Source organism: Pteropus alecto, unplaced genomic scaffold (assembly GCF_000325575.1).
Source record: "Pteropus alecto unplaced genomic scaffold, ASM32557v1 scaffold34, whole genome shotgun sequence".
Lineage (NCBI taxonomy): Eukaryota > Metazoa > Chordata > Mammalia > Chiroptera > Pteropodidae > Pteropus > Pteropus alecto.
In genome coordinates this window covers 6,109,312-6,136,904 of record NW_006435763.1, presented here as the reverse complement: position 1 = coordinate 6,136,904, position 27,593 = coordinate 6,109,312, and the positions used below count along the sequence as shown (strand labels likewise).

Sequence of the window (27,593 nt, the reverse complement as noted above, 5' to 3'; positions counted from 1 at the left end):
CCTATATAAGCGGTTTGCGGGGCGTGCCCTCGCGTCGGGGTCGCCGTGCGGGTGTCGGAGGGCGGCTCCTCTGGGCTGCGGCTTGCGCTCACTGAGGCGGCACCTCGGGGACGATGGCGGAGGGAGATAATCGCAGCACCAACCTGCTGGTGAGTCCCCGGGCCGCGTCGCCTGGGAAAGGAGCGGAGCCTCTGGACTTCGCGCGGCTCGGCCGGGCGCTGCTGCGGCCTCGTGCCTGTCACCCGCGGCGGCGCCGGTCCCTCGGGCTGTTTGGGTCGCCTCTGCGTGGCGGTCACTAGTTATGTCGACCCCTAACATGCCCTGGAAAAGGTGCGCGAAGGGGCGAGGAGGGCTCGTGATCGGCCACCGCGAATACGACTTGAGGAGGAAGTGGGAAAGGTGCGGGGAGGGCGGTGACAAACCTGGGGTGCAGACCCGGGGAGGGCCGCGAGGGGCCTGTCGAGCTCTTTCGGGGCCTAGGCCCCAGCCGGATCCGAGTTTCCTTCCCTTCGATCTTAACCGTGATGCCCCCTCGTTCTTTGCCCCCTTGCTTGGGCAAGGGTGGAGGGTCAGAGGTCTGCTGCCGAGAATTTGTGTTGGAGCAGGCGTAGCCTGACACGGCAGGGGACCGGGACCTGGGGCCAGCTGGGCGGACAACGGGAGGTCCAGGCGGCTGTGAATTGGGGGCGCGGGGGAGCCGGGAGCGGGGGGACAGGACGGCTTTAGAATAAGCAGGGGTCCGAAGGAACTGGAGTTGGGTTGTATCACAGGTGGACAAATTTGACGTCACTACGAATTTCACAGAGGATCTAGGCAAAATCGAGAGAAATCCGTGCATTTTCTCCGTTGGCTTTCCCCCAGGAAAAGGCAGGCCACGCAGCACAACCACCATGAGTAGTGAGGGAGCAAGGAATTTAATTTCTGACACTCGATTTTCCAAGAGCCCAGGTGCAAACGAATGAAGAGAATTTGCAGGGCGGTTTGTGATTTTCATTTTGCATTCGTTTTTAGAAATGCATGACCTGCCCTTACACACACGCGCGCGCGCACACACACACACACGCTCACACCTACCATCTCTGTAATTGGTCCTAGCAAGGTTTCTCTAAGAGGATTGATGGAAGTGCAGAGGGGCTGCCAGAGTTCACACAGCTGTTGAAATGACAGATCCCGGCCTGGAGCTCAAAGACCTTACAGCAGAGCAGCGTAACTCGAAGGACAACAAGGCCTTTGGCCTTGGATTTCCTGGATTCATATCTGTTAACCCTCTGGGTATCACAGTTTCCTCATCTGTAAAAGGAGGATAGTAACAACACCTTCCTTTTACCTAGTTGGGAGGATTAAAGTATAGGCATATAAAGTACTTAGCTAAGTTTCTTTCACATCATAACCTCTTATTAAGCATGGTGATCAGTTTGGCACAAGTAGCATCTTTCTTAAGATTAAGCCGCACTGTCTACTGTCATTTGCATATTTCCCTGCGATAACTTTAAAAGGACACATGAGTTTCTTGTTCTAATTTTCTTTTCCTCTACCAAAATCAGCTTAAGGGCTTTTTGCCACATTAGCTCATCCTAGAAGTCTACTTTCAGCTGATTATCAGATTTGCAGAGAAATTTGAAGTCTAACCAAAATGTCTCACTAATGTGTGAAGCATTGTAGAGGAGATGTATAGAGCTTAAATTGCCTCACAGAATTTGGTGAAGGGACTTTTCCTTAACTGTGCAAATGATGTCACATCCAAATGATTCCATTACACTAAGAGCTATTTTAGAAATTGAGTGCTGTTCAGGTCGAGGCTTTCCTAATGGACTTAGGGGTAAGGATTTGAATCAATGAAATGACGAAACAACAGATCGATTCTAACCACCCGAAATGAGCAAACATAAAGTGATGTGATTTTATATCCTGGGTACTGTGCTTAGTAGTGCATGATTTTGGGAAACTTAGTTAACCATTCTTTAATTGTAAAATGGATCTAATTATTCATACCTTGAGGGGCTCTGTGAGGATTTTGTGACATCATATATGAAAAGAGTAGCCCAGTTCTTAGACTTGGAAGGTGACCATTAAGTGATAGTTTTTTTTCTCCATTGTTGCTGTCATTGGTACCAAAATTGCAGTTTTTGTAGGAACTAACTTGTTTAAGATAGCGATTTGGTTAACAGCTATTTTATATACTTGGTGCCTTGGAAGACTAACTCTAGGAACCGCAGACATGTTGAGAGCAGTAAAATGATGGCTTTCCATGTTGATCACGTGTAGGCTGCAGAGACTGCAAGTCTGGAAGAGCAGCTGCAAGGATGGGGAGAAGTGATGCTGATGGCCGATAAGGTCCTGCGATGGGAAAGAGCCTGGTTTCCACCTGCCATCATGGGTGTGATTTCCTTGGTGTTTCTGTAAGTGAGCTATTCAGTTACTTAAGATCGTGCTTGTTATTAATAAGGGCTCAGGTAATAAATACACAGCCTCCATTGATGATAGGAAGTGCCTTAAGTCTTTTGTAATGTATAATCTCTAAAGAATGTTTTTTTCTTAGAGCAGTTTGCCTAGTTTTCAAAATCTGTAGTATTTACGTAAACTCGGTAATCTGATGCAGTCGAAAAAATCAGTGACTCAAACGTTTGGCCTTAGAATCCTTTACAGGCGAGGACCCAAAGAGCTTTTTCCTCTTGATATTGACATTGCATCTATGATACCAGGAAGCTTCCAGAAAACCACTTAACGAGAAAATTAGAATGAAAAGGGCAGGTAACATCTTTGAGAACCAGAGGGCTAAGTGAAGAAATGTCTTCACTAAGAATAATGACTGTGTTTTTCTAACCTTTATTAATTTTTTTTTTTTTTTTAACAGGACCATCTACTACCTAGATCCATCTGTTCTGTCCGGTGTTTCCAGTTTTGTTATGTTTTTGTGCTTGGCTGACTACCTTGTTCCCATTCTAGCGCCTAGAATTTTTGGCTCCAATAAATGGTAAGTGGCATGGTGGTTTGGCATGCTAATTTCTGAGACTTTAACCCTGGTGGCTCTGATTGGTATGCTGTCGTTAAGCACAGAGAAGTGCCTACCATCAGATATCTCGGGGTTAGATTTATTGCTTTTATGTGAAGAGTTTCTTAGCTGATTCATATATAAATCATGAATTTCCAGTACTTAAAGCTGCATAGTTCTTATATGGTCTAGCATTTATTTTGATTTTTTCTTTTTCCTTTCTGGAACTTTTTATTGAAGTAAGAGGTTTTTTTTTTTTTTACAGTTAATGTTTTATTAAGGACTGTAGAACCCATATAAGCTTTCCATAAAAGTAGTATGTTTACATTCTACATTTATTTCCTTTGATATTAGGATAATATAATATTTAACAAATTTGAATAAATTTGAAAACAGTAACTGGTAGATTTATGTTTGTTTATTTAGCAACTATTTATCGAACGTCTACTTTTATGTGAGGCACTGCTCTGGGTGCTGTGAAACATTTTGACTTTTAAGACTGGTCTTGTTTCAGGTTGAAGGCAGTGCAGCCATAGTTAGCCAAATGCACGGCAAGTGCTTCAGAATAGCTTCAAGTTGTATATCCGTGTGGATGGTTGATTTCATTTATGCCAGTCTTCGAATTCGTTACTTATGAGTTCCCAAGATATAGTTTAAGTGGGTCATATTAAAATATTTTAATTTCTCTCTGGAATGTTGCATTTCTGACTTTTTAATCCAAATAATGAACAAAACTAGAAGTTGGAATCGGTATTTTTCTCCTGGCCGCTCTTCTCTCCCGTGGTCATTTAATGTTTAGCAGTCAACTGTGCCTTTAGTATTTTGTTCTCCTGATAATAGTACATTATAAAATAATTCTGTAAAGGGAAGAATTTTAAATTCTGGATCTTTGAGAACAAATTCAGGCATTTTCGGGAGTCTGCTTAAGTTAAAGGATCATTGAGCATGTTTATTTTAAGATGTTTCTCTCATAGCAGAGTGGATGAATATTAGGAAATGTCCTTTGAATTGTTTTTCATGTGCAGTAATGAATTATGCTGCTGTTTTTCTGGCAAGTTTGTAACCATACCATGTAGCAACTTAACAAAGGGAATCAGCTTCTGACCTTGACTTTATTAGCCAGATGGCATTCTAATCTGCTGATTCGTAATTCCTGGGGAAAAGAACAGAGTTTCAGTACATGACAGAGCAGTTTTGTTGTTTGATCTTTATGGGAAGGAAGAACACTGTAGCATAGCCACAGCCCAGCCCTGACCATGGGTAGCATATAAGAGCAAATTGTTTACAAGACGTTCCAGGGCTCAGCAGAAACCTTCCTACTGTATCCGTCACTGCAACTTTAGGGGACAGGACTAGAGAGAAGGTAGCACGCCCCCCAGCGTGGGGCCTACGTTATAACAGCAGCCATTACCTCTGCATAGCAAAGATCACAAAGGCAGTTTTTTTGTTTTTTTGTTTTTTAATTGGAATCCTCAAAAATTATACATAAAAAAGGCTTTCTTGGAGGATCTTTTGTATCTTTACTGCTGTTTTGTTTATGTTTTCCCTCAGTGGGACTAAACTTATAAAGAACTTGGATCTGAGCTGTGTGTAGCTGCCTCAGCAGCAAAAGCACGAAGCCCAGTCGAGGGTGTGATGCTTCGCATTCTCGTAGTACTCACCTTGCTGCGGAGCGCTCAGCAGAAAGTTCACAGCTTCCTCAAAACAGTGCGACTCTGGTGGGCTACAACGCAGGGTTTACTGGGATCTGAAAAATATGAGAATAGAGAAATTAATTTATACTGAATTCTGCATGAGTCTTTTATCACGTCATTAACCAGATGTGGCTTTGGAACCATAGATCACCATTACTTTGTACACAGACACGTGTACGTTGATGTAAAAACTTAATTCCTGGGCTGGAGGTGTCTGAATGGTACAAGAACTTTTTTCATCTTTATGAAAAAAAGGGTGAATCATTGTTGTTTTTTATTTAGACTTTCTTTGGGAGATAGCTTTTTAAAAGTGAGAGGATGGTGGATCTCCGTTTACCACAGAGGTTTGCTTATAGTGAAAGGGAAATTTTCTTTTCCCAGGACCACTGAGCAACAGCAGAGATTCCACGAAATCTGCAGCAATCTTGTAAAAACGCGACGCAGGGCAGTGGGCTGGTGGCGACGCCTCTTCACGCTAAAGGAAGAAAAGCCGAAAATGGTACTTTTTTTTTTTCCTTTTGACCTATTCAAATGAAGCAAAATTTTAAGATTGAGTTAGCTTTTACTTCACTGTAGTATAATGATCGCCTTGCTGTTTGAATGTCGTTTGCTGTTCCTCATCCATTGGATTACTTCCTTGAGTACATCCACAAATGTTTATCTGCATTAGACTGAGTCACTGGAAGTTAAAATTACATTTTACATTGAATTTTGTGTTCTAGTAGGGTGAAATTTTTGTTTCTTTTTCTTTACTGAAATAAAAGACATACTTAAAAAGCGTTTATTTTTTTAGCTTCCCATGCAGTTACTATGTGAAGTTATCAATTGTAAAATTGGTATGATTCATTTTATAAACTAACTTAAATATAGAATTACAGTCATTCTAGGAGGGAATATATCTAAATTCTATAAAGTAGACCTAAGAGTTTTCTATGGGTTTTATATAACAGATAGACCTTAAGTATTTTTTAAAAATGGTAAGAAAAATGGAATTGTTTTCTAACCTTTTGAAACGACGCCCTCACTCTAATGCCCCTTGGCCCGTTCCCGGCACTGACTAGCTCTTATTATTTCTGTTCAGTACTTCGTGGCTGTGACCGTGTCTCTTGCTGCGGTTGCTTGGCTGGGACAGCAAGTCCACAACCTTCTGCTCACCTACCTGATAGGTAAGCCCCGGGGAAGGCCGGCTGGGACTCAGTCACTGACCCAGCGCATGCTTGCCACGTGCAGGGCGCTGATCCCGGAAGTGTGGCAGTCTTGAAAGATGACTGACAGCTGGTCCTTGCCTGCAGGGTTCATGGTCTTGCAGGAAGTTAAGACAAAGAACATAACCAGAACGTGGTTCCATAGCGTAGCGGTTAGCACGTCTGCTTTTCACATAGAATGTCCTGGGTTCGCACCCCAGTGGATCCATGGTCCATGGTCTACGGCCATACCACCCTGAACAAGCCCGATGTCTGATCTCGGAAGCTAAGCAGGGTCAGACCTGGTTAATACTTGGATGGGAGACCACCTAGGAAGACCAGGTCCTGTAGGTGTAAAAAATAATAATAATTAAAAAGAAAAAAGAAAAAGAACATAACCAGGGTAGAAAGAAACATGCAAGAGGTAATAATAAGCAGTGAAGTTGAGAGCTGTGATAGCCGAAGGTTCTGGGAATAAATACCAGCAGAAGTGATGGGTTTCATATTGCTCTCTCCCACGAGAGTGCCTGACAGTCCAGGAAACTGCCTTTCTAAAACGTAATAACATGCAAGAAGTTAACTGCTGCCTCCTTAATTATGTGTGTTTGTTTGTTTTTAAGTGACTTTCTTACTGTTGCTTCCCGGACTAAACCAGCATGGAATCATTTTGAAGTACATTGGAATGGCCAAGAGGGAGATAAACAAGCTTCTCAAACAAAAAGAAAAGAAAAACGAATAACACATCTGCTTCATTCATGTGATTGCCGGTGTATACAGTGCCCTTAGGGACAGTCTCTGTGATGCTCCCCGGATTCTCACATGTTACAGAAGCCGCTCTTTGCTCGCCCTCCTCTGCCCTTCGTTACTAGAAATTCAGACTTGTCACCTAAGGCTTTACGCTTAGTGTCTTCGTGTCAAGTGTAGCTGGGCGCATTCTCATCAGTTGGCCTCATAAGGACAGCTCATTCGCGAATATCACTTGTTTTGATTTTTCTCACCCAGGGTTAATTGAATTCTTACTTTTAGGCACCTTCCTTTAAAATAATATAGTGGCGAACTTCACCCTTTAGTACGGTTAGCAGTGACTTTGGATAACTGTTCGAGTTGCCCTTCGCTTTAGCTAGACGCAGGTGTGGTGGTCTGTGGCTACAGGAAGCTGGTTCTGTCTGCTAACACAGTCTGCTTAAAAACTGGCTCCGTGCATATAGAGACCAAGCTTAGCCCTTCGATGAAGAGACCAATTAAGATGCATTCCTCATTCCGTTTCTAAACCATGGGAGAAGAATCCTCACGGAATAAAATGAAACTGGTTCCATGCCCTGGTAGGTGCTGGTTTCTTCCTGGTGCAAAGCTGAGCAGTTTGTAGGAAACGTCGATCCTCCCTCCATAATGGTGGATCTGACCGGCTCTCGTCCCCTTGCACTTAGATTTCAGTCAGCAGGTCCTTAAATACTTCATTAGCAGGCTTCCAAAAGCTTGGGTTTAGCGTTTTTAGCATACTTTTCAGATTTTCAGCTGACTGAAACTAAAGTACCTAAGAGGTTAAGACTCACGTCTGTGACCTTCACTTCAAAACCAGCCAATAAAAGACAAACGTCTTCCTTTGTTTAGTCAAGATTCAGTAGAAAATAATCTTTTCCTACTGATTTTTCAAGACCAGAATAAGCCTTTAAAGGTGTAAGCTTCAAGATTCTCGTTTTATGAGGTGGTGACTGTGCTGGCGTCTGACTTTTCCCCTAGATGTTGCTCTGAAGAGCACAAGGGCTGTTGGTGTGAGCAGACTGTGGGGGTGGTAGGTGCCCTGAGGTCTGCAGACTTTGGACCTCCTTGGAAGGCGTCTTAGAATCACTCTCCCTCCTAGTAGCTAGAAATTGAGAGTAGTTGAAATCTGTAGGAATGAATCTGAGGGCTGAAAATGTGACAGATTTGGGAACAATTCTTAAACTCTGACTAACTAGCTGTAATATAGTTTTGTGAATTTATTGCACTGATGCTGTAAAACTTGGACTTTGTGGTATATCTGTCCCTAAATGAGTGTTGTTTTCTCCCCTTCAATATTCTGTAAACAGTGGCACCCGTGTAGCATATGTTTTGATTTTTTTTTTTTTAATGTTTCATATGAAAACCACAAACTACCTTAATTTACATGTGTTTCTTCATTGTAAATAAGCCTGTCTTCTTATCTGGATTTTTTTTGTGTATACGTAGGTGTTCTACCAATTTAACTACTTTTGTGGTTTTAATCCTATATTTCTTCTACTTTGTTTTGTGAAAAGGGGGAAAAATAAAAGCCGGAATCCCTTGTCGTGTCCAGCTTTCTTTCTCCTTAGCCAGTACAGTACTCACATGTCGGATTTATGGCTCCGACTAAGGAACTACCCCGTGTGATCATTACATGCCTTTAAAATACTCTTTAAGAAGTAAAGAGTATTTTTAAGATACTCTTTTAAGAAGTAAAAGGCTTAAATGTATTTATTCAGCAAATATCCACGCACCATGCTGGGTGGAAAAGGGAACACAGTGAGTAAGTGATGGCCCTAAAGATGACCTGTGAGAGGGCCCAGTGCGGGGGACAACAGGCAGGGAACCATGGGCACCTCTGTCTCCAGCACACATGAGGCGTTCAGGGAGTAAGGGGTGGGCAACTTTTGTCTGCACTTCCGCCCATTTCCTGTTTGCCCCGAGAACTTGCCAGTGGCACTTTGAAGCTGCAGCCAGCGTTAACCTCAAGATAACTCGTGGATTACAGTCCTAACTTTCCCCGAAGTTTGCCACGAAATACCTTGCTCTTATTATTTTTGCATCGTTGTAGTATTTCTAGTCTTAAGTTTAACAAATGACATCATTCTATTGATAGCATTCTGTTTTTAGGAGTGGTATTTCCATTTACAGAATATAGTGATTCTCGATCACTGAAAATGTCAAATCCTAGAAAACAGAGCATTCCTACGTGTGATGTTAACATCGTTCTCGAACAGTTACCGAAGATTCATTTTATGAATCTGATTTATGTGTACATTTCTGTTACATTAGGATTACAGACGAGTTCTGTTTAGAAATAACTCCAAGAACCGTTTTTATGTTTTATTTTTACATTGAACATGGGTCAGATTAGCTTCAGCCTCAAAGAGTGTGTTCATGTCAAATTAATGCTTGCAGCGAGCTGCACTTCTTAAGGGAGAAATGGGTTAAACATATTTTAGAATTAGAGCTCAAACTGGATGTTTTATCATTGGGCCTCACTACATGTAGTGGGTCCTGGGAACAGATTCGATCAGATTAAATTGAGTCTCCTCCTACCCTACCCTCTCCAAAAAACAATTTGGATCCTTCTTTGGAGCCTCCTGGGGGTTTGGTGATGTGCAGAAAAGGGAAGTCTCAGACCAAAGTCACCACAGGTCTAATACTTTGCCTAATACTTTGAAATGCTGGTCTCCCACCATTCAGCCAATCCCTTCGGCTGCCTTTCTGCCCGGGCCAGCTTGGCTCCCCTTGTGCCAGCTCCGGCAGCAGCAAAAGTCCCTTTCGAACACCTACCTGGGCAACACCTCCAGCAGAGGTCCTATCGTCCCAGAATTCACAAGATGTCGAGAGGAGGCCATGTGGAGTTAGCGGGGCCAAGAAGCGTGAAAGGTCGTGGGAGTTTTTAGGAGAGGTGATTTAACGCCAGCAGCTCATCCTCCACACGTTGCCACACGTTTTAACAATTAGATCACGATCAATCTCATCTGAAGCCCTGTTGGCAGGTTCCAGTTTGCTTACGGCATAAATCACAAACTCAAGACAGTTTACACATGGCCCTCTGTTCCATTTTCCACTCCTCTACCCTATTTCCCAATTCTAACCTAGCCATTCTGAGATGATCCATCTTTATCTCATGCCCTCCTAGCTCTTTGATAAGCCTAGAATATCTATCGCCCCCACACACCTTTCCTAATGTTTTGGCGTCAGGCCTAGATCCAAACCCTACCCTAGTAGTTCAGACAAGTAACCACTTTATTTGGCTTTGACTTTGAAAACAAGCACATTTTTAAGGCTGAGTCCATTTAAGATTTTATCTAGTTTTCTCCTTTGTGAAATGCGGGTAGCAGTCTAGCTCTCATGGGGCATTATGTAATCTCATCGGTTGTTCTATGGGTTCAGTGAGTTAGTCTACAGGAGGCACTTAATGGCAGTCATGAACTGGTAGTGCCCTTCAGGACACAGATCAAATGGCGCTTCCTCTGTGAAAGCTTGAGCAGCATCCCAGCCCACCTCTGCAATTCCCAGCATATGGTACATTGCCCAGCGTAGTGATCTCCTTCCTGGGATCTGCAACTCACTGCTTCCAACCTTTACCCTCCCCTCTAAGTTCCCGTACGATCAGGAACGGATTTTTGTCCCCTCACCACATGGCATGCCTGGCACGTGATATTTTGAGTTTGTTCAATGAATGAATGAAGTGTATGAAGAGATAGTAGACGGTGCTATTTTTCTATTTACGATAAAGCTCTTCACTTAACTCCCCAGCATTGCTAAGGCCCTCTGATTAAGGTGAACTCCACATTTTTAGTAAACAAAATGTACCCTGTAGGGGAACCGGTTCTTCAAGGAAATTTTCATTTAAAAAGAAAATGGTTCTTTTGTAATGTATATCTAACCAGAGAATTCTATATCCCTGAGATAGTCAAATTGGGAGCTTTGCTTTCATGGGGTTCACTTAGGACTTGAGAAGTGAGGGTGCCGTGGGCAGAGGCTTTATACTAGTATGGAATGTCGATGAGCACTCACTCTGCTAGGTTTTATGTTAATCTCTTTTTGATGGATTATTTCATTTATCCTCACAGCATTTTCAAGCGATTGGTAGTATCACCCCCATTTTACAGATGGGGAAACTGATTTGCCCATTCATTTATTCACCAAATAGGTATCATGGGCTGACGATATGCTAGATAGCTTCGCGAAGCTGTGAATGCGGTGGCAAACAGCACTAAGTCCCTGCTTGCTTGCAATTTATTGGGGACAGAAAATAAATACACTTCCAATGTTTCCGGGGGTAAGTGCTAAGAAAAATTCAGCAGGGTTTTGGGTTTGGGGGGAACGAGGAGGAGGCTGGATATGTGTGTGTGGGAAGCCAGGGAATAAGCCACCTGGCTAACGACGGGGTGAGAGGGTGTGGGGGTAGGATATGCAGGTGACAGGGAAAAGCAAGTGGAGTATCCTTGGAGTGTCTGAAAAAAGCAAGCCAGGGAGATGACGCCTGGTGTGTTGTGCAAGGAGGCAGGTGTGCACTTCAGGGAGGGCCTCGGAAACTCGGTAAGGAATTCGGATTTGACTGAGGGTGATGGGAGCCCTTAGAGACTGCATGATCTGACTGATTTAAGTTTTGAACAACCATTCTGGCTGCCATAAGACAGGGATGGTAGAGCGGAGGGTAAAGGTGGAAGCAACAAGATCAGGAGATTTTTTGCAAATATTTCAGATGTTAGGTGACTCGCCTCAGGTCACACGGTTCCCTTCCAGGTGATTAGACACCCGGGCTTCAAGCAGTAGTTATAACTCCCCGTCTTTCTGTCGCTAAAATGTACTAAGCATTTATACGTGAAAGACGTCAGCATTATTTCATTTGACCCTCGCAATAACCTTTTAGAGACAGGTATTATTATTATTACTCTTACCCCGGTTTAAAATTTGTGGAAAGTTCAGAGATAACAAGAAATTTATCCAAATCGGTTCTTGTCTGGGTGCAGGAGAGCAGATAAAAGCCACTGGCTCAGAATCCTGACCGTTTATTTTGAAACATGTGTGGCTTTCTTCCAAATTGTGTTTCCCAGAACTTGAAAGAAACTTCTGGAGCCCGAGTAAATAATTTCCAAGATTTAGGGAGTCAAAGAAGAACCACCGATTAGACAAAATATTTTTAACTGCTTTGAAAATGTAATATATAAACACGTTTCAAAACAACAAAATAAAGTTGATAGGGAGAAAAGCAAGTCTTCTATCCCGGCTCAGGGGCAATGACCGGTTTCTGTGGGTCCTTCCAGAGATATTACAAAAACGTAAGTATCAAAGCTTATTCTACATGACGAACAGCTATTGCAATAAAAATTAGCAAACACCTAGGCCCTTGTCAATTTTTTACTTTTACAGGAAGTCGAACCTCCGACTACTGCCTTACCTGGGAAGGTCGATTCCATCGACTCTCCATTGCTCACCTCTGAGGAGGCTCCGCCCCTTTACCCGCCTCCTTCCACTCGGCAGTCTTTTTTTTTTGGCGGTACTTTGAAAATCTCGCGATAGCTTGTCCGCTTCCCATAACTCCGTGTGCTCGCCCCTCCCGTCCTCTTTCCGCCATCTTTCCGTGCCGGTGAGTAGCTTTCTCTGAGGAATCCAGCATCATCCGGCTGTCGGAGCCATCCTGCAGTCTGAGACTCGACTTCTGTGCTCTGAGAGGATGCCGGGGCCCGCCTGGGCCGGGCGTACTGGCCTTGCGGGGACCTGGGCAGGCGTAGGGGAGGGTCATTCTCGGCCGCCCCACGCTCCGTATCCTGGAGAGCCCGGCCGGCCTCTGGGTCCCAGGCCGCAGCGCTAGCGGGAACAGGAGCTTCCGACCGCCCGGGGAGGCGGCGCCAGGACCTTCCCGTAGTGGCTGAGGCAGCGCCTTGGCGGTGGGCGGCATCGGGGACGGTGGGCGCCGAGGGCCGTGCAGCTTCCAGTTGCTGCGGACGCTCGGCCTGGCGTGGCGGATTGCTCGGACCTAACCGGCATCATCGTGCTCCGGGCTCTCCCCTCATGCACTATCGGGCGAGAGGAAGCAGGTCGGCTCCCGGCTCCCGGCTCCCGGCTGTCGGCGTCCGGAGCCTGCTCTGGGCTGAACCCTTAACGTTCAGAACTTTTCAGACTATCACAGTGTCTTGCAGTTCGTGCCCGTTGGGCTGGTCTGTTCCGGCGCACGTAAAATGTTTATTTGCCACTGTTGTGCACTTGCTATTGGATACAATCTTGGCGCAAAGACGGGCGATTTAGTAGTTTTGGGTGTTCGGTGACAGTTACTCTTTCGGATATTCGGACAAGGCTGACGTTGAGTTAGTTGGGTCGAAGGACCATGTTAATATAGTACAGTTGCTGCTGGATTTTCAGACGTTTGCGAAACGTCGGTGATTCGGCTCCCGTTCTGATAACTGACAGGCCGTAGCTGATATTTTTGTTTTGGTAGCTGGGGATACTGGGGGGACCAGTGTGCTTAGAGATAGGAAAACTTCGCGATGACAGAGGCAGAAAAAAAGATGTGTTCTCACAGTGGAACGATGGGGTGCCTGTTGACAATGACGGTAAAGCCGTGTCCTGTCTTCCCCAACAGCCATAATGGTGCGCATGAACGTCCTGGCCGACGCACTCAAGAGCATCAACAATGCTGAAAAGAGAGGCAAACGCCAGGTTCTCATTAGGCCGTGCTCCAAAGTCATCGTCCGGTTTCTGACTGTGATGATGAAGCATGGTGAGTGTGTTTTACATTCTGATGTAAAAATATTTTTTAAGGAATTGGTCCTGTAGAAATTAAGGGGGTTAAGAGGACTGGGAGCATGGAGGAGCAAGGTGTCATGCTACCTGGGAGCCGATGCAGTTGACTTGCTGTGGGCGGGATGGTCTGGGCAAATGATGCTGTTCAGGAAACACCGAGGAGGTTAGGACTGTTGAAGAATGAAGTTTGTGACCGTTGCTTTGCTAGCAGGGAGTTAAAATGGCCTTTGTGCAGTATTGGATCTGCGACATGTCATTGGGCTCCCAAGTTCTTCTAAGGATATCTTCTACTTTGGGAGTGGGAAGCTGTGAAGGAGCAAAGGCATAATAATCCCCTCCGTAGAATTGCAGTGTATGTGGTTTTGGGTGTTGCCCCCTAAATGGTAAATATTAGGCTGTAAACATTAGTTTTAACTGCTTAAAAACAGTCATTGACATGAGGGAAAAGAATATAGTGGGCAAAAAGTAGGAATACTAGAGGAGCATAAATATTCAGGTCTGTCAAATTGCTGTCTGCCATTTAATACAGTCAGTTATGTTCTGTAGGTTACATTGGCGAATTTGAAATCATCGATGATCACAGAGCTGGGAAAATTGTTGTGAACCTCACAGGCAGGTTAAACAAGGTAAGAATTCATTATCTTCCACATTTAAGAATTAACTCACACCATGTTAACATATAATTACTGTTATAAGACCAAATGGTGATGGTGTGCTTTACTTAGGTGAAAACACTTTAGGAATTGATTAAAATCATTTTTGTCCCATTTTACTTCATGTGTTCTCCAGTGTTGTATTTGCTTTAGAATTGTTAGTGTTTGGAGGCTGAGCTGTCTGAAGGAGATGCGAGAGGGTTGGTACCTGACTGGTGGTACTGGTATTTGAGTCTTCGGTGATAACACTTGCCGGCCTCAGTGGCTCGAAGTTCGGTGGCAAAGGCCACTGATGCTTTCAGTGTAAATAACTCTTGACTGACCTTTTTTTGGTGATTGTGTGTTGGGTTTTTTGAACACTGGGTTTTTATGACAATACTGATACTTCTGTTTCTGCTGACAAAGACAGTACATGTATCTTCCAGGTCTCTGCTCCCTTGTCGTTTGACTTGTCAGCATGACCCTGTGGATCTCTTTGATCCTTTTGACTGTGGTCTGACTGAGTGATTTGGGGGTAGGTGTCTGTAAGCTAGTTAGGGACCCTGAGCTGCTACCCTGCTTTCTGTGTTCGGATTTGTAGCTCTCAGATTTGCAATGAGTCTTAGATCCTGTAGCCAGCACAAGTGGGGGGAAAACAGGCCCAGGAAAGAGCCGTGGTTAGCGGCAGTGGCCAGATTGATTAGTAAGGTTATTTCCAGGTCTCGCAATGTCTATTTTACAAAGTTGCTTTCCTGTAGAGTGAAGTTGCCCACGTGTGGGTGGATAGATAGATGAAAACTACTGAATATGAAGCCTTTATGAGAGATTCGAAAGGTTTGCAAGGGTACCTGAGTATGTCTTGTTTTCTTGCAGTTGTAAGTAACCATTAGATCCCAACCCCCAAATTGTCACTCCAACCCTCACAGTGTTCCTGAAGTAGAAGGGGGTCTGTGTGTTTTCCTGTTTTTAAGACTCAAGATCTGAGTCCTGCTCAAGGTCTCAGCTAGGTAGTGACCAACGGGAGGCGGTAGATAGTTTATAAAACATTTTAAAACTCCTGCAGAAGATTGTGTTTAACATTTTTTTGAAAAGCTCTAAGTTGAAGTGCTGTGCACCAGATTCTTAGTTTATAGAACATTTTAAAACTCCTGCAGAAGATTGTGTTTAACATTTTTTTGAAAAGCTCTAAGTCGAAGTGCTGTGCACCAGATTCTTCTTGAACATTCACTGTACATAAATAAGTTTGAACAGAGCATTTCCCTAGTGGAACTCATTTGTGGCATTCTTGTTCTGTGGTCTACTAGTTTGAAAAATTCTGGCTAAAAGGTAGAAATCCAGGCCCTGCCACTTAGTTTCTGACTTTGGGCAAAACAAGCTCAAGTTTTCAGTTTCTCTGACTTTAGTTTTCCTCATTTTTGCCTCAATTTCTTTGCAAGAGATGGATGTACCCTTAACTGTGTGGATATGTAATGGAGCTAGGTAGTAAGATAGTATTTAAAAACTATAGCTCAATTAAAGACATTCTGTCCTTGGTCACATCCTCTTACGCTTCATCTGGTTTGGGAAGGATATGCTGGTTTAATTCTAGCTGAGCGAGAGGTATTTTGTTGGAATGAAAAGCTTGGGTGCTGAGTAGTGGAAGCCTCAGAATGGTCTTTCACTATAGGTTGCTTGGAGAACTGGTTTTTCTATTGCTGTTGCTGTATTTTTTTTCCATCCAGTGTGAGATTGCCCTTGGTAGTCAGGTGACGTAGCCTGACTAGGGTAATGGCATGAAAAGAGAACCTGAGTGGGCCTCCCAGCATAGGGCAGTGTAACTGCTCCAAAGACTTGAATACATTCTGACCTCATAGTCTCCTTTAGTTTACTGTTAAACGTCGTGGAATTTTTTTCAATGATTGTCTTGTGCGGATATGCACAAACCGGCTACCTGCTGTTGTGGCCCCCCCCTTCGCGTTTACACTTTGATGGTGCTAATCCCGAGTGTTCTCACATGGTGGTTTCTTGTGTGTAAATGGCAGGAGCCTGTCTGCATTGCCTTTTTTAAGTGTACTAGCGATTTGTTAGAGCAGCGATGTGAGCAGGAGGGGTCCCATTTAGCTTTAATTAATTAAAGAGGCTTTTGATCCCCTCAGTCTCCATTTTCTAAACCCGGTTGATCTAGTCAAAGACACAGCATGAGCCCATAGGTAAACTGTCGGCCGTTAGTGGATGCTTGCTTGCACTCGTCTGGGTTTAGGATTTGTCTGTGAGTGATTTGGGTGATTGAAGCACAGCGGTTTGGCTCTTGGGGAGCATTCACTTTGGAGGACAGTGTTGCTGTGTTTCAGTAGCAAACAGCTGGGATAATGTTAAGAACTTTGCTCCTTCTGCTGCCCATCCACTTCAGAAAGTTAGTTTGGAAAAATTTGGAGTTGTAGGGATAGCATGCCTCAGAGACGTTTATTGTACGTCATTGGTATAGAGTTATGTTCTTAGATTTTAGTTTAGTGCCTGTGGAGCTTGTTTCTTAGAAATTCTGATAATGTACATTTTTAGTTTATAGGTGAAAGATTTTAGACCCTACGCATTCATTTCAGCTTTACTATATAAAAAAAGTTTGCAATTTTATTTGTCTGAGACTTAGTTCTGGGACAGCTCTGTAGCCCATAGGGATGCACACTGGGGACCTGACATGACATGCATTGCCTTGTGTTCTACCTCTTTTATTGACTTTGCTTATGTTGAGTTGGTTGGTTTACATGATATTAAGTGATTATAAATGCTGTTTTGTGTTATTCCGTTTATCTGTTATTGGTGAAATATGAACAGTGTTTTCTGTTGTGCTTTTACAGTGTGGAGTGATCAGCCCCAGATTCGACGTGCAACTCAAAGATCTAGAAAAATGGCAGAACAACTTGCTCCCGTCCCGTCAGTTTGGGTGAGTTACTTTTCCTCATTGAAAGCAAGTTAATGCTGTCTGTGGTCAAGCTACCCTGAACAAGCCCGATCCCGTCTGATCTCAGAAGCTAAGCAGATTCGGGCCTGGTTAGTACTTGAATGGGAGACCACCTAGGAAGACCAGGTGCTGTAGGTGTAAAAAATAAGGGATTGTAAGCTGATAATGTTCTTGCAATCTGTGAGGTCAACCAAGGGTTGCCTCGCCTAAAAACAAAATAAAATAAGTTAATGCTAAGGATTGCTGTGATACACTTTGACTCGAGCTGAATTTTGGGTTTTTTGTTGACAGCAGTAGTAATTGTCTCCATTCCCAACCAGCTTGACTCAAGGATTAGCTTGTGTTAGGCTTCAGATTCTGAGGGGCATGTGAGAGCTGAGGCTGAGGCAGATTTGTGTCCCCTTAGTGTCTCTGGGTTCAGTGCATATTGCTCATCTTACATGTTCGATATGATCCCCTCCTGTGGCCAGAATCACTTAGGAACCCTAGGCCTTTTGGGAAACTCAGTTTGAAAATCTTGATTCTTTGTAAGACTGAGTTCAAATCCTTGTTTTCTTATTTTAAAGCAGTGCACATTTCAGGCACTTGGTAACTTGATTTCTTAAAATCTATAAAAATGGTAATAGCACTCTTATAAGTTCTGTTACCTGATTTAATTCTGGTAAAGCACTTTGTGGTTAGGAATGTAAGCCCCCCATCATATGTTTGGTGATGTGGTTGGATTTACTCCCACTTCATGGTTACTGTATATAGTGTTTTGAGTGAGTCATTGCTGATTTTCAGTATGATAATTTTATTGCCTCACAGTTGGCATTCCACATTATGTGTCTTAACTTCACCCTATTGTAACCCTGAGAACCAGGCCAGGTGGAGCTCCCACTGTCCAACCGACCCTCTGTACAGCAGCTTGCCTGTGATTAGACATAAAGTGGTAGAAACAGTTCCGTCATGCTTTAAGCTCCGTGTCTCCTTACATGAGAGCAGAAAGTGCCATTTTGAAGATAGAGGAGTCCAGTCTTTGTTTCCATTAAGCTTAATAGCATCGTTTCTCAGTGTCAGCCCAGGGGAGGGCTGTATGAGTGTGTGTAGCCGAGGTCTCTGGATTTGAGTCTTTCGGTTCCAGAAGCCATGCCCGTGCACTGCCGGCTTGTGTAGGCAGTGTTTGTTAGTCTCTGTCTGTTAGGGAAGGCATCTTAAGCATGATGAATGTTGGTGTTTTTCTGTACCAGAAAGTGGCTCTGTGTTGAACTATTTAGGAAAAACTCACCAGCATTTTTTTTTAACTCTCCATAGTTTCATTGTACTGACAACTTCAGCGGGCATCATGGACCATGAAGAAGCAAGACGAAAACACACAGGAGGGAAAATCCTGGGATTCTTTTTCTAGGGATGTAATACATTTGTTCAAATAAAATGCCTCAATGGACTCTGGTGCTTCGCTCGGTCGTTTTGAACTTGACAGCAGAGTAGCGAGAGCGTCTGCGGCAGTGCAGCCTTTGCGTTAATTGGCGAAAGCCGTGTCCCTGAAGTGAACAAGAAAGTCTTGACTTGTGATAACTGAAGCCATCGTGCTCATGGCTCCCAGAGGAGAGTGTCGCCCAGGACGGTCGAATCTGGGTTGGGGTCCAGGTGGTGAAGCCTGTCCTTCTGAGGTCTTATGTTAACCCTGGAAAGAGCGGGTGGCTTTCCTGTTTTTAGCTTGACAGTGCACATTTCAGGCACTTGGTAACTGCCCTAAAGACGGGGCACAGTTAGTTAGTTGTGTAAGCGCTCATACGGGAGCAGGCAGGGAGCAGACGGGGAGAGCCCATGGCTCACCGAGACTCATCTCAAAGTAAATTTGGATGGCATGTCAAGATTTTAGCAATATGTGTTTGTAAAATGTCGTTTTTAAAAAATGAAACATCTTAAAAACTAGTTTCACTGTAAACCGGTTACAGTGTGTTCCTGGAGTTGAGATGTCTTTATTCACTAGACCATTTTACCTGGGAAATTCTTACAAAGAAGAGTTCAGCTGCCAAAGAGGGCAGGGTGGCTCCTGTGAAATAATATACCAGGGCTCCACTCACCCTTCCTAAGAGCAGTGCTGTCCAGTACAGATGTGACAAGAGCCACATGTGTAATTACACTTCCTAGTAGCCACATTTAAGATAGTTGGGATTGATTTTTTTAAATAACATACCATGTTCAAAATATTGAAATTTTAACATGTAATTGGTATGAAAAATGAATGGAATTTAATGTCTGAAAGCATTTATTGTACATTATTTACACTTAAAGCACACCCTAATTTGGACTAGCCATTTTTAATAACCACATGTGGCTGGTGTTCTGTATTGGACAGCACAGGCTGACTAGAGTTTTGATAGGTCTGTGGATCTGGCCAAGGAGAACTTGGGGCGCTGTGCACCTAGTCATGTGTAGTTGGCCTGTCACCGGGACTGGGATGAAGGGGGCAGCTCAGCCTTACAGAAAAGGACAGCAGCTACTCTTAATTGTCTTCTAGTTGTGGGCCACCGTAGAAAGATTACAGGCCTGATGACAACACAGCAGACCTAGGAGGATGTTGGCTGCTAACATCTTTGATGTATAGATTTGGGTTCTTTTTTTATCTTCAGAAAAGAGTGAATTGCACTGTTACCATGCTAACTATCCTTAAGGGCGACTCAAGCACTTCTCAGTAAACACTTGAGAATCTCAGCCTGGGTGGGGGTATTGAATGCCTTAAGGCAGGGGTCCCCAACCCCTGGGCCGCAGATTGGTACCAGTCCATGGCCTGTTAGGAACCGGGCCACATAGCAGGAGGTGAGTGGTGAGAGAGTGAAGCTTCATCTGTATTTGCAGCCGCTCCCCAGCACTAGCATCACCACCGTCACCATCATCAGGCTGATAGCAACAGTCCCTGGTGCCAAAAAGGTTGGGGACCGCTGTTTTAAGGTGAAATTTCTGGCTAGGGACTACTGTGAGCCTCCTTGTTCTGTAGAAAGGGGGAACCTACCTCAGGATCACTAAATGAGAGCATGTAAAACGGCCCAGGGCCTGGGGCGTGGCCAGCCCTCAACAACTCAACTTCCTGAAAGGGCACCCTACTGTAAGATGTGGGGAGTGGCAGGGAACGCCCAGACTGGCCCCAGAGTGGAGGCAAGCGATGCCCCGTTCGGTGGGCTCCACATGCTTAAGTGTTAGAAGTAAGCGAGTTGAGACAGGACTGGGTTAGGGGCATGTGTTTGGAAGGCTGTGAGAACATGTTTGGGGGATGGTTTTCAACAGACCAGATTTGAGGTCTGCTTTTAATAGCCATGGTTCCCTCCTCTGTATAATGGGGATAATGGAAAACCTACCTCAGAGTTGTCGAGGGAAAGATGAGGTTAGAGGTTATCTTAAATGTAGTTAGAATGTAGCTAGTTACCTGACAGCCACGTCTGCAGTTGTATTTGTCAGGCACAGAGGTTAAGTGAGTCCAGAAGAATCCTCAGAGCTGATCGTTGATGGTTTGGCTCAAGGCCAAGATTGTAAACTGGGGGGTCGGGCCATGTTTCTACTGTTGTGTATCGGGCCCCTAGCCTGACACCTGCCTTAGCAAGCACGTGTTGATTTGACTGAATCATCTTACTGGGCACTGGCTACAAATACTAAAATAGGGCGAGAGAATGGCCCCATCTGCCATCAATATTTAGTGGGAATCCTGTGGCCTTCGAAGTGGTCGGGGATGGGAAAAAATCTGGGTAGGGAAGTGGGTGACCAGTCGATGGGTTTAATAGCACACGTTCTTGGTGTTAATGAGGAAGCAGATGGTCTTATCCGTGTTTCTGAGACCTAGCTCGTAGAATTCCAGCATGACCTAGGGCTGGTCTGGAGACAGTTTAGGTTCCTGCTGGCAGGAGGGCTTGTCTCAGAGGCCAGTAGTACTTTCTGTGGTATGAACCCAGCCTAACCTCACATACTGCTGCAGGCCAGGGGGTGGGGTAGGGAGGGGTGATAGCATCTGGATCATCTGGGCCCACCAGATGTACTTGGAGTCACCGCGTTGAAAGGGGGTCAGTGCTTACCCTGACCCTGGATTCTTGACCTAGAATCTATAGATAGATATCAGGGCAATGATGAACTTTCTGAAAACACAAAATTGATGCCCATGCGTTTTTCTGGAGAGCATTCTACAGAGCATAGAGCTCGATCAGAGGCTGAAGGGACTACTTCAAACCACTGATAAGGACATCCTCCACATTTTAGCAGCACATGGGTATTTGGAGGCTGTTTTGCCTTACCTCCTGGTGACTGGTGTCTCGGGTGACAGTGCTAGTTAAAGAGCACTCAGTTTTCTGGGCCAGGCAGAGTCACAGCCTTTCTTGGTCAGCCAGCAGCTAAGATGACCTCCCTCACCCCAGGCCAGAAAGTTTGCTTTCCTCTCGACCCCAAAGGCAAAATCTGATTCCCACCTGGCTTTCTAGTCTTAATTCACTGCTTTTCAAAACAGCCTGTCAATCCTAAATCCTAAATGGACCCACATGGGCCCGACCTCTGAGCTTTTGCTTACGGCTCACCCTACCTGGAGTGCCTTTTCTTCTTCCTCAGAGGTGTTCCCAAGAGCCAGCTTAAATGTCACTTATGCCATAAATCTTCAAAGGGACATGTGTTACACTTTATTTTTTTTCCTAAACATATGAATTCCTTAAGGCATAATGGTTTTTAGTGCTTGTTGAATGTTTACGCCAGGCATAGAACTAGGAGCTTTCCATATATTATTTCATATAATATTAATTTTAAATCATGGCTACTATTATTACCTCATTTTCTAGGTGAAAAAAGTGAAGCACGGAGCTGGGAAGGAAGTGGCAGAGTCAGGATGTCCGTGCGTTTAAACCGTAGCCTGCCCGCTTTCCGGCCCTTCCCGTGTTCTGTCGTGCTTTCTTGTCTTCCGCGTAGCTAGTGTTTACTATGTCCAGGCACTCGGGCTACAAGGGTGCAGAAACATCTAGTGTATCTCCTTTTTGGAGCCTGTTAATCTCTGCCAGACTGAGTCCTCCACAGCAGGAACCTGTCACTCATCTCTATCCACAGCACATCTAGCCTATTGAAAGGGACATGGACATCTTTAAAAAAATCATGCCCAACCCTCATGATGGGAGAGCTCGCTTTTTAAAGTGGAATCCTGTCCAGTGCCTGTGCTCTAGTGTTGAGTCCACAGAATTCCATGGACTCCAAAGTAAGTCTCTGGGCAGCATGGAGTAGAGTGAGATGTGGGCAGGATTCAGTTCAAGGTCACTGTCATGGAACCCAGTTCCCCCCCTTTTTATGTTATGTCATCTAACGGGCAGTAGAAGTGCTGAAGGGCACACAGAAGATAAGCCAAGTAAATAAATATGGCTAAAAGAATGGACTTTGGAATCAAATGCTGGCCTTTTTAGTTACTCGCCGTGCGATCTTGGGCCAGTTATCTTGCTTCTCTATGTGTCAGTTTCCTCATCTTTCTTATAGAGAAAATAGTCACACTTCCTGTAGTAGCTGTGAAGATTCAGTATAATGATTGTGAAGTGCTGGAGTGGTCATTACATTGGAACTGCTTGCAAAATACTCAGGTTCTGCCCCCAGCCAAGGGGGAGCTTTCCACATGTTTAATTCTGGCCAATGAGTGAGCTGTGAGAAGTGGTGTGTTACTTCCAGGCTGGAGCATGTAGTGGATGGCATGAGGTCTGCCTCTTGTCTTTCTGCCATGGTGATGGGACGCTGTGCCACAGTGGCTGCTCCGTTAGTCTGGGCCTGGGGCGGAGGGCGACAATGCAGAGATCCAGCCATCCAGCAGTGGGAGTGTAGGAAGAAGAAGAAATCACCTGTCAGTTCGGGTCTGTTACAAATCTACTGATAGACGTGCTTAGAGCAAGCTCTGAAATTAGTATGGGCTCGTTACAGAAAGGAAGAGGGTGGGCCGTGGGATAACAAAGGGGTTGGGCCTTCTTTGAGCGGATGCCAGGACACTATCTGCGTGTGGCTTTCCCATCACCTTCCGTTTCCTTCCGTGCATCCACGTGAGTCTTAAACAGCCCCACCTCTCAGCCCTCTGACAGACGCTCGTTTCTTGAGCAGAGCACCTGCTTCTAACCACGATGAAGACAGGGCGTTTTGGACTTGGGAGATGTGAGGTTCGTCCCTTTAAAGTGGTGGAGATTGTAAGATCCTCGAGTGCTATTAATTGTCGCAGTTTCTGCCGTGTGGAAAAAGCCAGTCCGGGTGATAAGAAGAACGCCTGTGAGCAGCGCAGAAGAGATGGACCGGGTCCTCGTGGCGTGCGAACCTGGCTGCCAGTCGTTCCTGAGGTGCGGCCGCACCCCCGCCTTCCCATGTTTGTGTTCTGTGAGCGGGGAGTGACCCTCGAGCTAAACTTAAACTTAGTTAAGTTTAAAATTAATAAAGGTAAACTTAAATTTACTGGTTTTGAGCTGAATTCTGGTCACTTGCGAACTAACAAACAGCGCTTCCAACTCTTTCACTGATCTGCTCTGGGACTTCTTGGGGATCAGTCTTGTCATCTGTCAAGTGGGGGCCGGGATGTTGGTCCTGTCTGCTTTATCAGTCAGTGTTCTCAGCTGCAAATCACAGACACCACTCTAGTCAGTCTGACTTACTGGAAGTTGTAAGATAGCAGACTGGAAGGGCCAGAGAATTCGTTTGGGGGCTCTGCAGCTAGTGATGGTATCTCCGCTGTCCCTCTGGCCCGCTCCGTAGGAGGACTCTGCTGCAGCCGGGTCTCTAGACACCACACTGCCCCTGATCCGTGTCCCTAACATGCTCCTGAGTTCTTTGCCCCTGCCGTTTTTGGAGGTGTGAGGTTTCTCTATCGCTCTTACTAGACTAACCTTGGAACTGCTGACATTTTGGGTTGGATAACTCTTTATGTGGGTGGGGGTCTGTCCTGTGCACTGCAGGGTGTTTAGCGACATTCTTAGCCTCCCCATACTAGATGCCAGTTGAGACAACCAAAAGCGTCTCCAGGCATTGCCAGGTTCCTCTGCCGGGCAAAGTCACCCAGAAGCACTGCCCTCTGGGATCAAAGGTTCACACCCCAACTGCAGGCAAACAGTGCCTGTGCACCATATACCTATATATTTAAAAGTTATCAATCAAGCTAACAAGCTGTTGAGTAAAATATGTTTAGTGAAATATTTTCCTACCTGACAACTTCAGAACAACAACAAAACACTAAACAAATCTGGTTTTATATGACGAAGTTGGCAAAGTATCAAAACTGTAATGATATCTGAGCAAGTTAATGGGACAGCAGTATTTGGATGAGAAAACGGATATTTATAATTTTTAACATCTATTTTATTACCCATAAAATTTATTTCTCTTGACTTTATTTCCATGGAATCACTAAATGTGTTATGATGACAATTTTTGCACAATGAAGTTGTACTGGCAATAATCCAGAGGACAAAAAATATAAGTAGTATTTCAAAATATAAAAATTTGAACATATTTTTATAGAAAATATAAGTGAAAGTAGAAATAAATTTTAAGTTAAAAAAATAAAGTTGCTTTCTAAAATATTCAAAACTTTATTAAAATTATGTAACAAAATACAAGTTATATAAGTAATGAATATCAGCTTTAAATCAGTTTAAAGCTGAAAATTTTTAATTTAATATTTTAAACAACTATTAATGTAATATTTTTGTTACACAGCTTTTTGCAATTCTCATATTCTGTGTCAGTCTAGTTAATACAAAGAATTGGTATCACTTCGCACATCTTGTGTCTAGAGAGTGATAAGAGTTGTTTAAATTGCAAGATGTTCCTCAGCTACAGCAATCAGGGACATGAAGAGAAACAGAAAAATGGATGCTCAGCACTGCTGGAAAATGATACTTGTTTGGTTCGACTCAATTGCATGCATGCTACTTGAGAAGAAGTTAATTAAGAAGTTAATTAATATGTCCCTTCTCTCACTTAAGTGTTTTCAACACTCATGTTCTTCTCTGAAACAGTGTCTGTCTGCAGCACTGGCGGAGTCCAGAACCCACAGACCTTTGTGCCATTCAGATACAACTGCCTTTTGTTTAGAGATTTTAGGGCAAAAGGTGAGGAGAACATTCTTTGGGGCCTGAACAGTGTTATAAAGTGGGTCGTTTAGGATTACAGATCATGCCGAACCAGTGCTAAGCATGTGATCCCGGGAAGCAAGAGCACACTTCTGTTCTTCAATAATTTAAAATAAACAAAAAAAAATACCTAAGACGCTAGGCTCTCAGTGCACTACTGGCTGCAAGGGAGGCTGGGAAAACGAGTCCTGGGCCACTACCGAGGAAACAGGAATTTCTTCACAGAGTGCTCAAAAGGTGTGGGGGCCACCAGGAAGGATGGACTAGGGAAATCAAGGGTGCCATCCCTCCCCCAAAACAGCTAATGAGCTGGCAAAACCCCAGAATCAGCTTTTGAAGAACTCTGGAATCTAGTCAAAAACAAGCACCGAAGGAAAGCTTGGTGAAGAGAGAAAACACTGGTTTATGGTAAGAGCGCTGTGGCATTTTAAACTGCGAACCCACCATTCCGCTCGCTCCGTGGCCTTGAGGATGGTGGTCCAGACTTCCGGTGTCGGTTCCTAGTGCTGGAAGGAGCTGTAAGTAACTTACTTCCACAGAACCGTGGTAGTGGATGCCAGCCTGTCTGGTGGCTCTCTCAAGGACAGGTGGAAAGGCTTCCTGTTCATTCAGGGCATTTCCAGGGCTGGGTAGCTTTCAAGGTGGCTTTTGCTGCAAGCATTTATAGGCACGGCTGCTGGCCTCAGTCATGTGGGGCAAGGGACACTTGGACAAGTAATAGACCAGGAAGCCTGGGAAAGAAAAGATTGGAAAAGAGAAATGTCTGGGACTAGAGCTTTTCAAAGCTTCCATGTATGCCAGGGAATCGAGAAAGCCACGTCAAGCCATGAGTGAGACACATACTCAGAAAAGATTCGAGAAGACTAAGCTTTCATCTCTTGCTGCCTTTCAGGCTCTGTAAGTAGGAAGTGAGGCTAAGGCAGAATCGTCAACAGCCTGCGTGTTCAGGCAGTGCCCCGATACAGATCCAATTTACAAAGACTGGGAAAGTATTTTTCTTTTTTCCTTCAAAAATAATTATTTCTTTTGTTGGCTCCAGACATTTAAGGCCATTCTGTCAAAATACCAGCTGTCCAATAAGCTATAGGAATGCAGATTTCAGTGGCAAAGACTATAGGTCTTACAAAAACAGTCACTAAACATGCAAACAACAGCAACCCACAATAGGCAGTAACAACAAACCCTGGAGAGGAAGGAAAATCTGATTTCCAGAGTTGCCACATATTCAAAATATCTAATACTCTTAACAAAATAAACCATAAGCCATGCCAAGAAGAAATCATGGCCATTCATGGAGGAAAAAAAGAAATTAATAGAAACTGCCCAAGTGTCAGCCCAGGTATTGGACTTACTAGACAAGGACTTTAAATCGACTGTTTTAAATATCCAAAGAGCTAGAGGAAACCATGGACCGAGAACTGAAGAAACCAGGAGAATATTGTCTCGACATCTGGAAAATATCAATAAAGAGATAGGAACTTAAAAAAGGAGCCAAAACAGAAATTCTGGAGCTGAAGAATATAATAACTGAAATGAAGAATTGACTAGAGGGGTTCAAAAGCAGATTTGCAGACAGAAGGAAGAATCAGTAAACTTAAAGATAGGTCAATCGCGATTATTCAGCCTGAGAAGCAGAAAAGAATAAAGAAAAATGAACAGGGCATAAGAGACCTGTGGGACACCAGAAGGAATGCTGACATCCATAATGGGAGTCCCAGAAGGAATAAACACAAACAGATCAATAGTATGAAAGTCTAGAAATATACATCTGTGGTCAACTAGTTTTTGACAAGGGCGCTAAGGTCATTTAATGGAGAAAGAATAGTTTATTCAACAAACGGTGCTGGGACAACTGAATACGCACATGCAAAAGAATGACGTGGGACCACTGCCTCACACCACGTACGAAAATTAATTCAAAGTGGATCAAAGACCTAAATGTAAGAGCTAAAACTATAAAACTCTTAGAAGAAAACCTGGTACATTTTCATGACCTTGAAAATGGCTATGGATTCTTAGATATGACACCAAAAACATGGACAACAACAACAAACAAAAGAGATAAGTGGGATTATTCAAAAATTTAAAATGTATGCATCAAAGGTCACTATCAAGAAAATGAAAAGACAGCCTCTGTAGGGTGTCTGGGAGAAAATATTGCAAATCGTAAACCTGGTAAGGGTCTAGTATCTAGAATATATACTGGACTCTTAGAACTCAACAACAAAAAGACAATGTAATTAAAAATTAGGCAGAGGATTTGAATAGACATGCCTCCAGAGGAGACAGAGGAATGGCCAGACAAGTACGTGAAAAGATAATGTCATTAACTTGAATGTCATTTAACTTTGTAAAGGAACTGCCAATCAAAACCAAACAAGACCCGACTTCACTCTCAACAGGGTGGCTAGAACCAAAAAGTGGAAAATAAGCGTTGGTGAGAAGGTGGAGAAATTGGAACCCTCATGCACTGCTATTGGGAGTGTAAAATGACACAGCCAGTGTGAAACAGTCTGACAGCTGCTCAACAAATCTAGCAGAATGAACACATGACCAC

General features: G+C 44.1%; 2 protein-coding genes, 1 long non-coding RNA gene and 2 pseudogenes across 3 annotated transcripts; 4 read left to right on the top strand and 1 right to left on the bottom strand.

Annotated features, from left to right (window-relative positions):
- ARL6IP1 (ADP ribosylation factor like GTPase 6 interacting protein 1) lies at positions 1-8,172 on the top strand. The gene is made up of 6 exons (XM_006910913.3): positions 1-149; positions 2,266-2,399; positions 2,855-2,974; positions 5,068-5,185; positions 5,768-5,852; positions 6,491-8,172. The coding sequence occupies exons 1-6, from the start codon at positions 114-116 to the stop codon at positions 6,607-6,609; spliced, it is 612 nt and encodes a 203-aa protein (XP_006910975.1). The 5' UTR covers positions 1-113; the 3' UTR covers positions 6,610-8,172.
- On the top strand, positions 6,109-6,224 carry LOC112479178 (annotated as a pseudogene).
- LOC112479117 lies at positions 7,966-12,082 on the bottom strand. Its single transcript, XR_003046043.1, has 2 exons — positions 12,028-12,082; positions 7,966-9,606 (listed from the first exon to the last, which is right to left on the bottom strand). It is a non-coding gene; the product is annotated as an uncharacterized LOC112479117 (long non-coding RNA).
- Positions 12,078-18,367, top strand: RPS15A (ribosomal protein S15a). Its single transcript, XM_006910912.3, has 5 exons — positions 12,078-12,216; positions 13,210-13,347; positions 13,917-13,996; positions 16,837-16,922; positions 18,234-18,367. The coding sequence occupies exons 2-5, from the start codon at positions 13,215-13,217 to the stop codon at positions 18,325-18,327; spliced, it is 393 nt and encodes a 130-aa protein (XP_006910974.1). The 5' UTR covers positions 12,078-12,216; positions 13,210-13,214; the 3' UTR covers positions 18,328-18,367.
- On the top strand, positions 16,960-17,078 carry LOC112479171 (annotated as a pseudogene).
- Positions 18,368-27,593: the final 9,226 nt, after the last annotated feature.

Bases quoted from the DNA above. Each gene is read 5' to 3' on its own strand.
- ARL6IP1 (XM_006910913.3), top strand. From the start codon at position 114: ATGGCGGAGGGAGATAATCGCAGCACCAACCTGCTG. The intron at 2,975-5,067 runs GTAAGTGGCATG...TTCTTTTCCCAG, and splicing joins ATTTTTGGCTCCAATAAATG to GACCACTGAGCAACAGCAGA. The intron at 5,186-5,767 runs GTACTTTTTTTT...ATTTCTGTTCAG, and splicing joins AGGAAGAAAAGCCGAAAATG to TACTTCGTGGCTGTGACCGT.
- RPS15A (XM_006910912.3), top strand. From the start codon at position 13,215: ATGGTGCGCATGAACGTCCTGGCCGACGCACTCAAGAGCATCAACAAT. The intron at 13,348-13,916 runs GTGAGTGTGTTT...TATGTTCTGTAG, and splicing joins GACTGTGATGATGAAGCATG to GTTACATTGGCGAATTTGAA. The intron at 16,923-18,233 runs GTGAGTTACTTT...AACTCTCCATAG, and splicing joins CTCCCGTCCCGTCAGTTTGG to TTTCATTGTACTGACAACTT.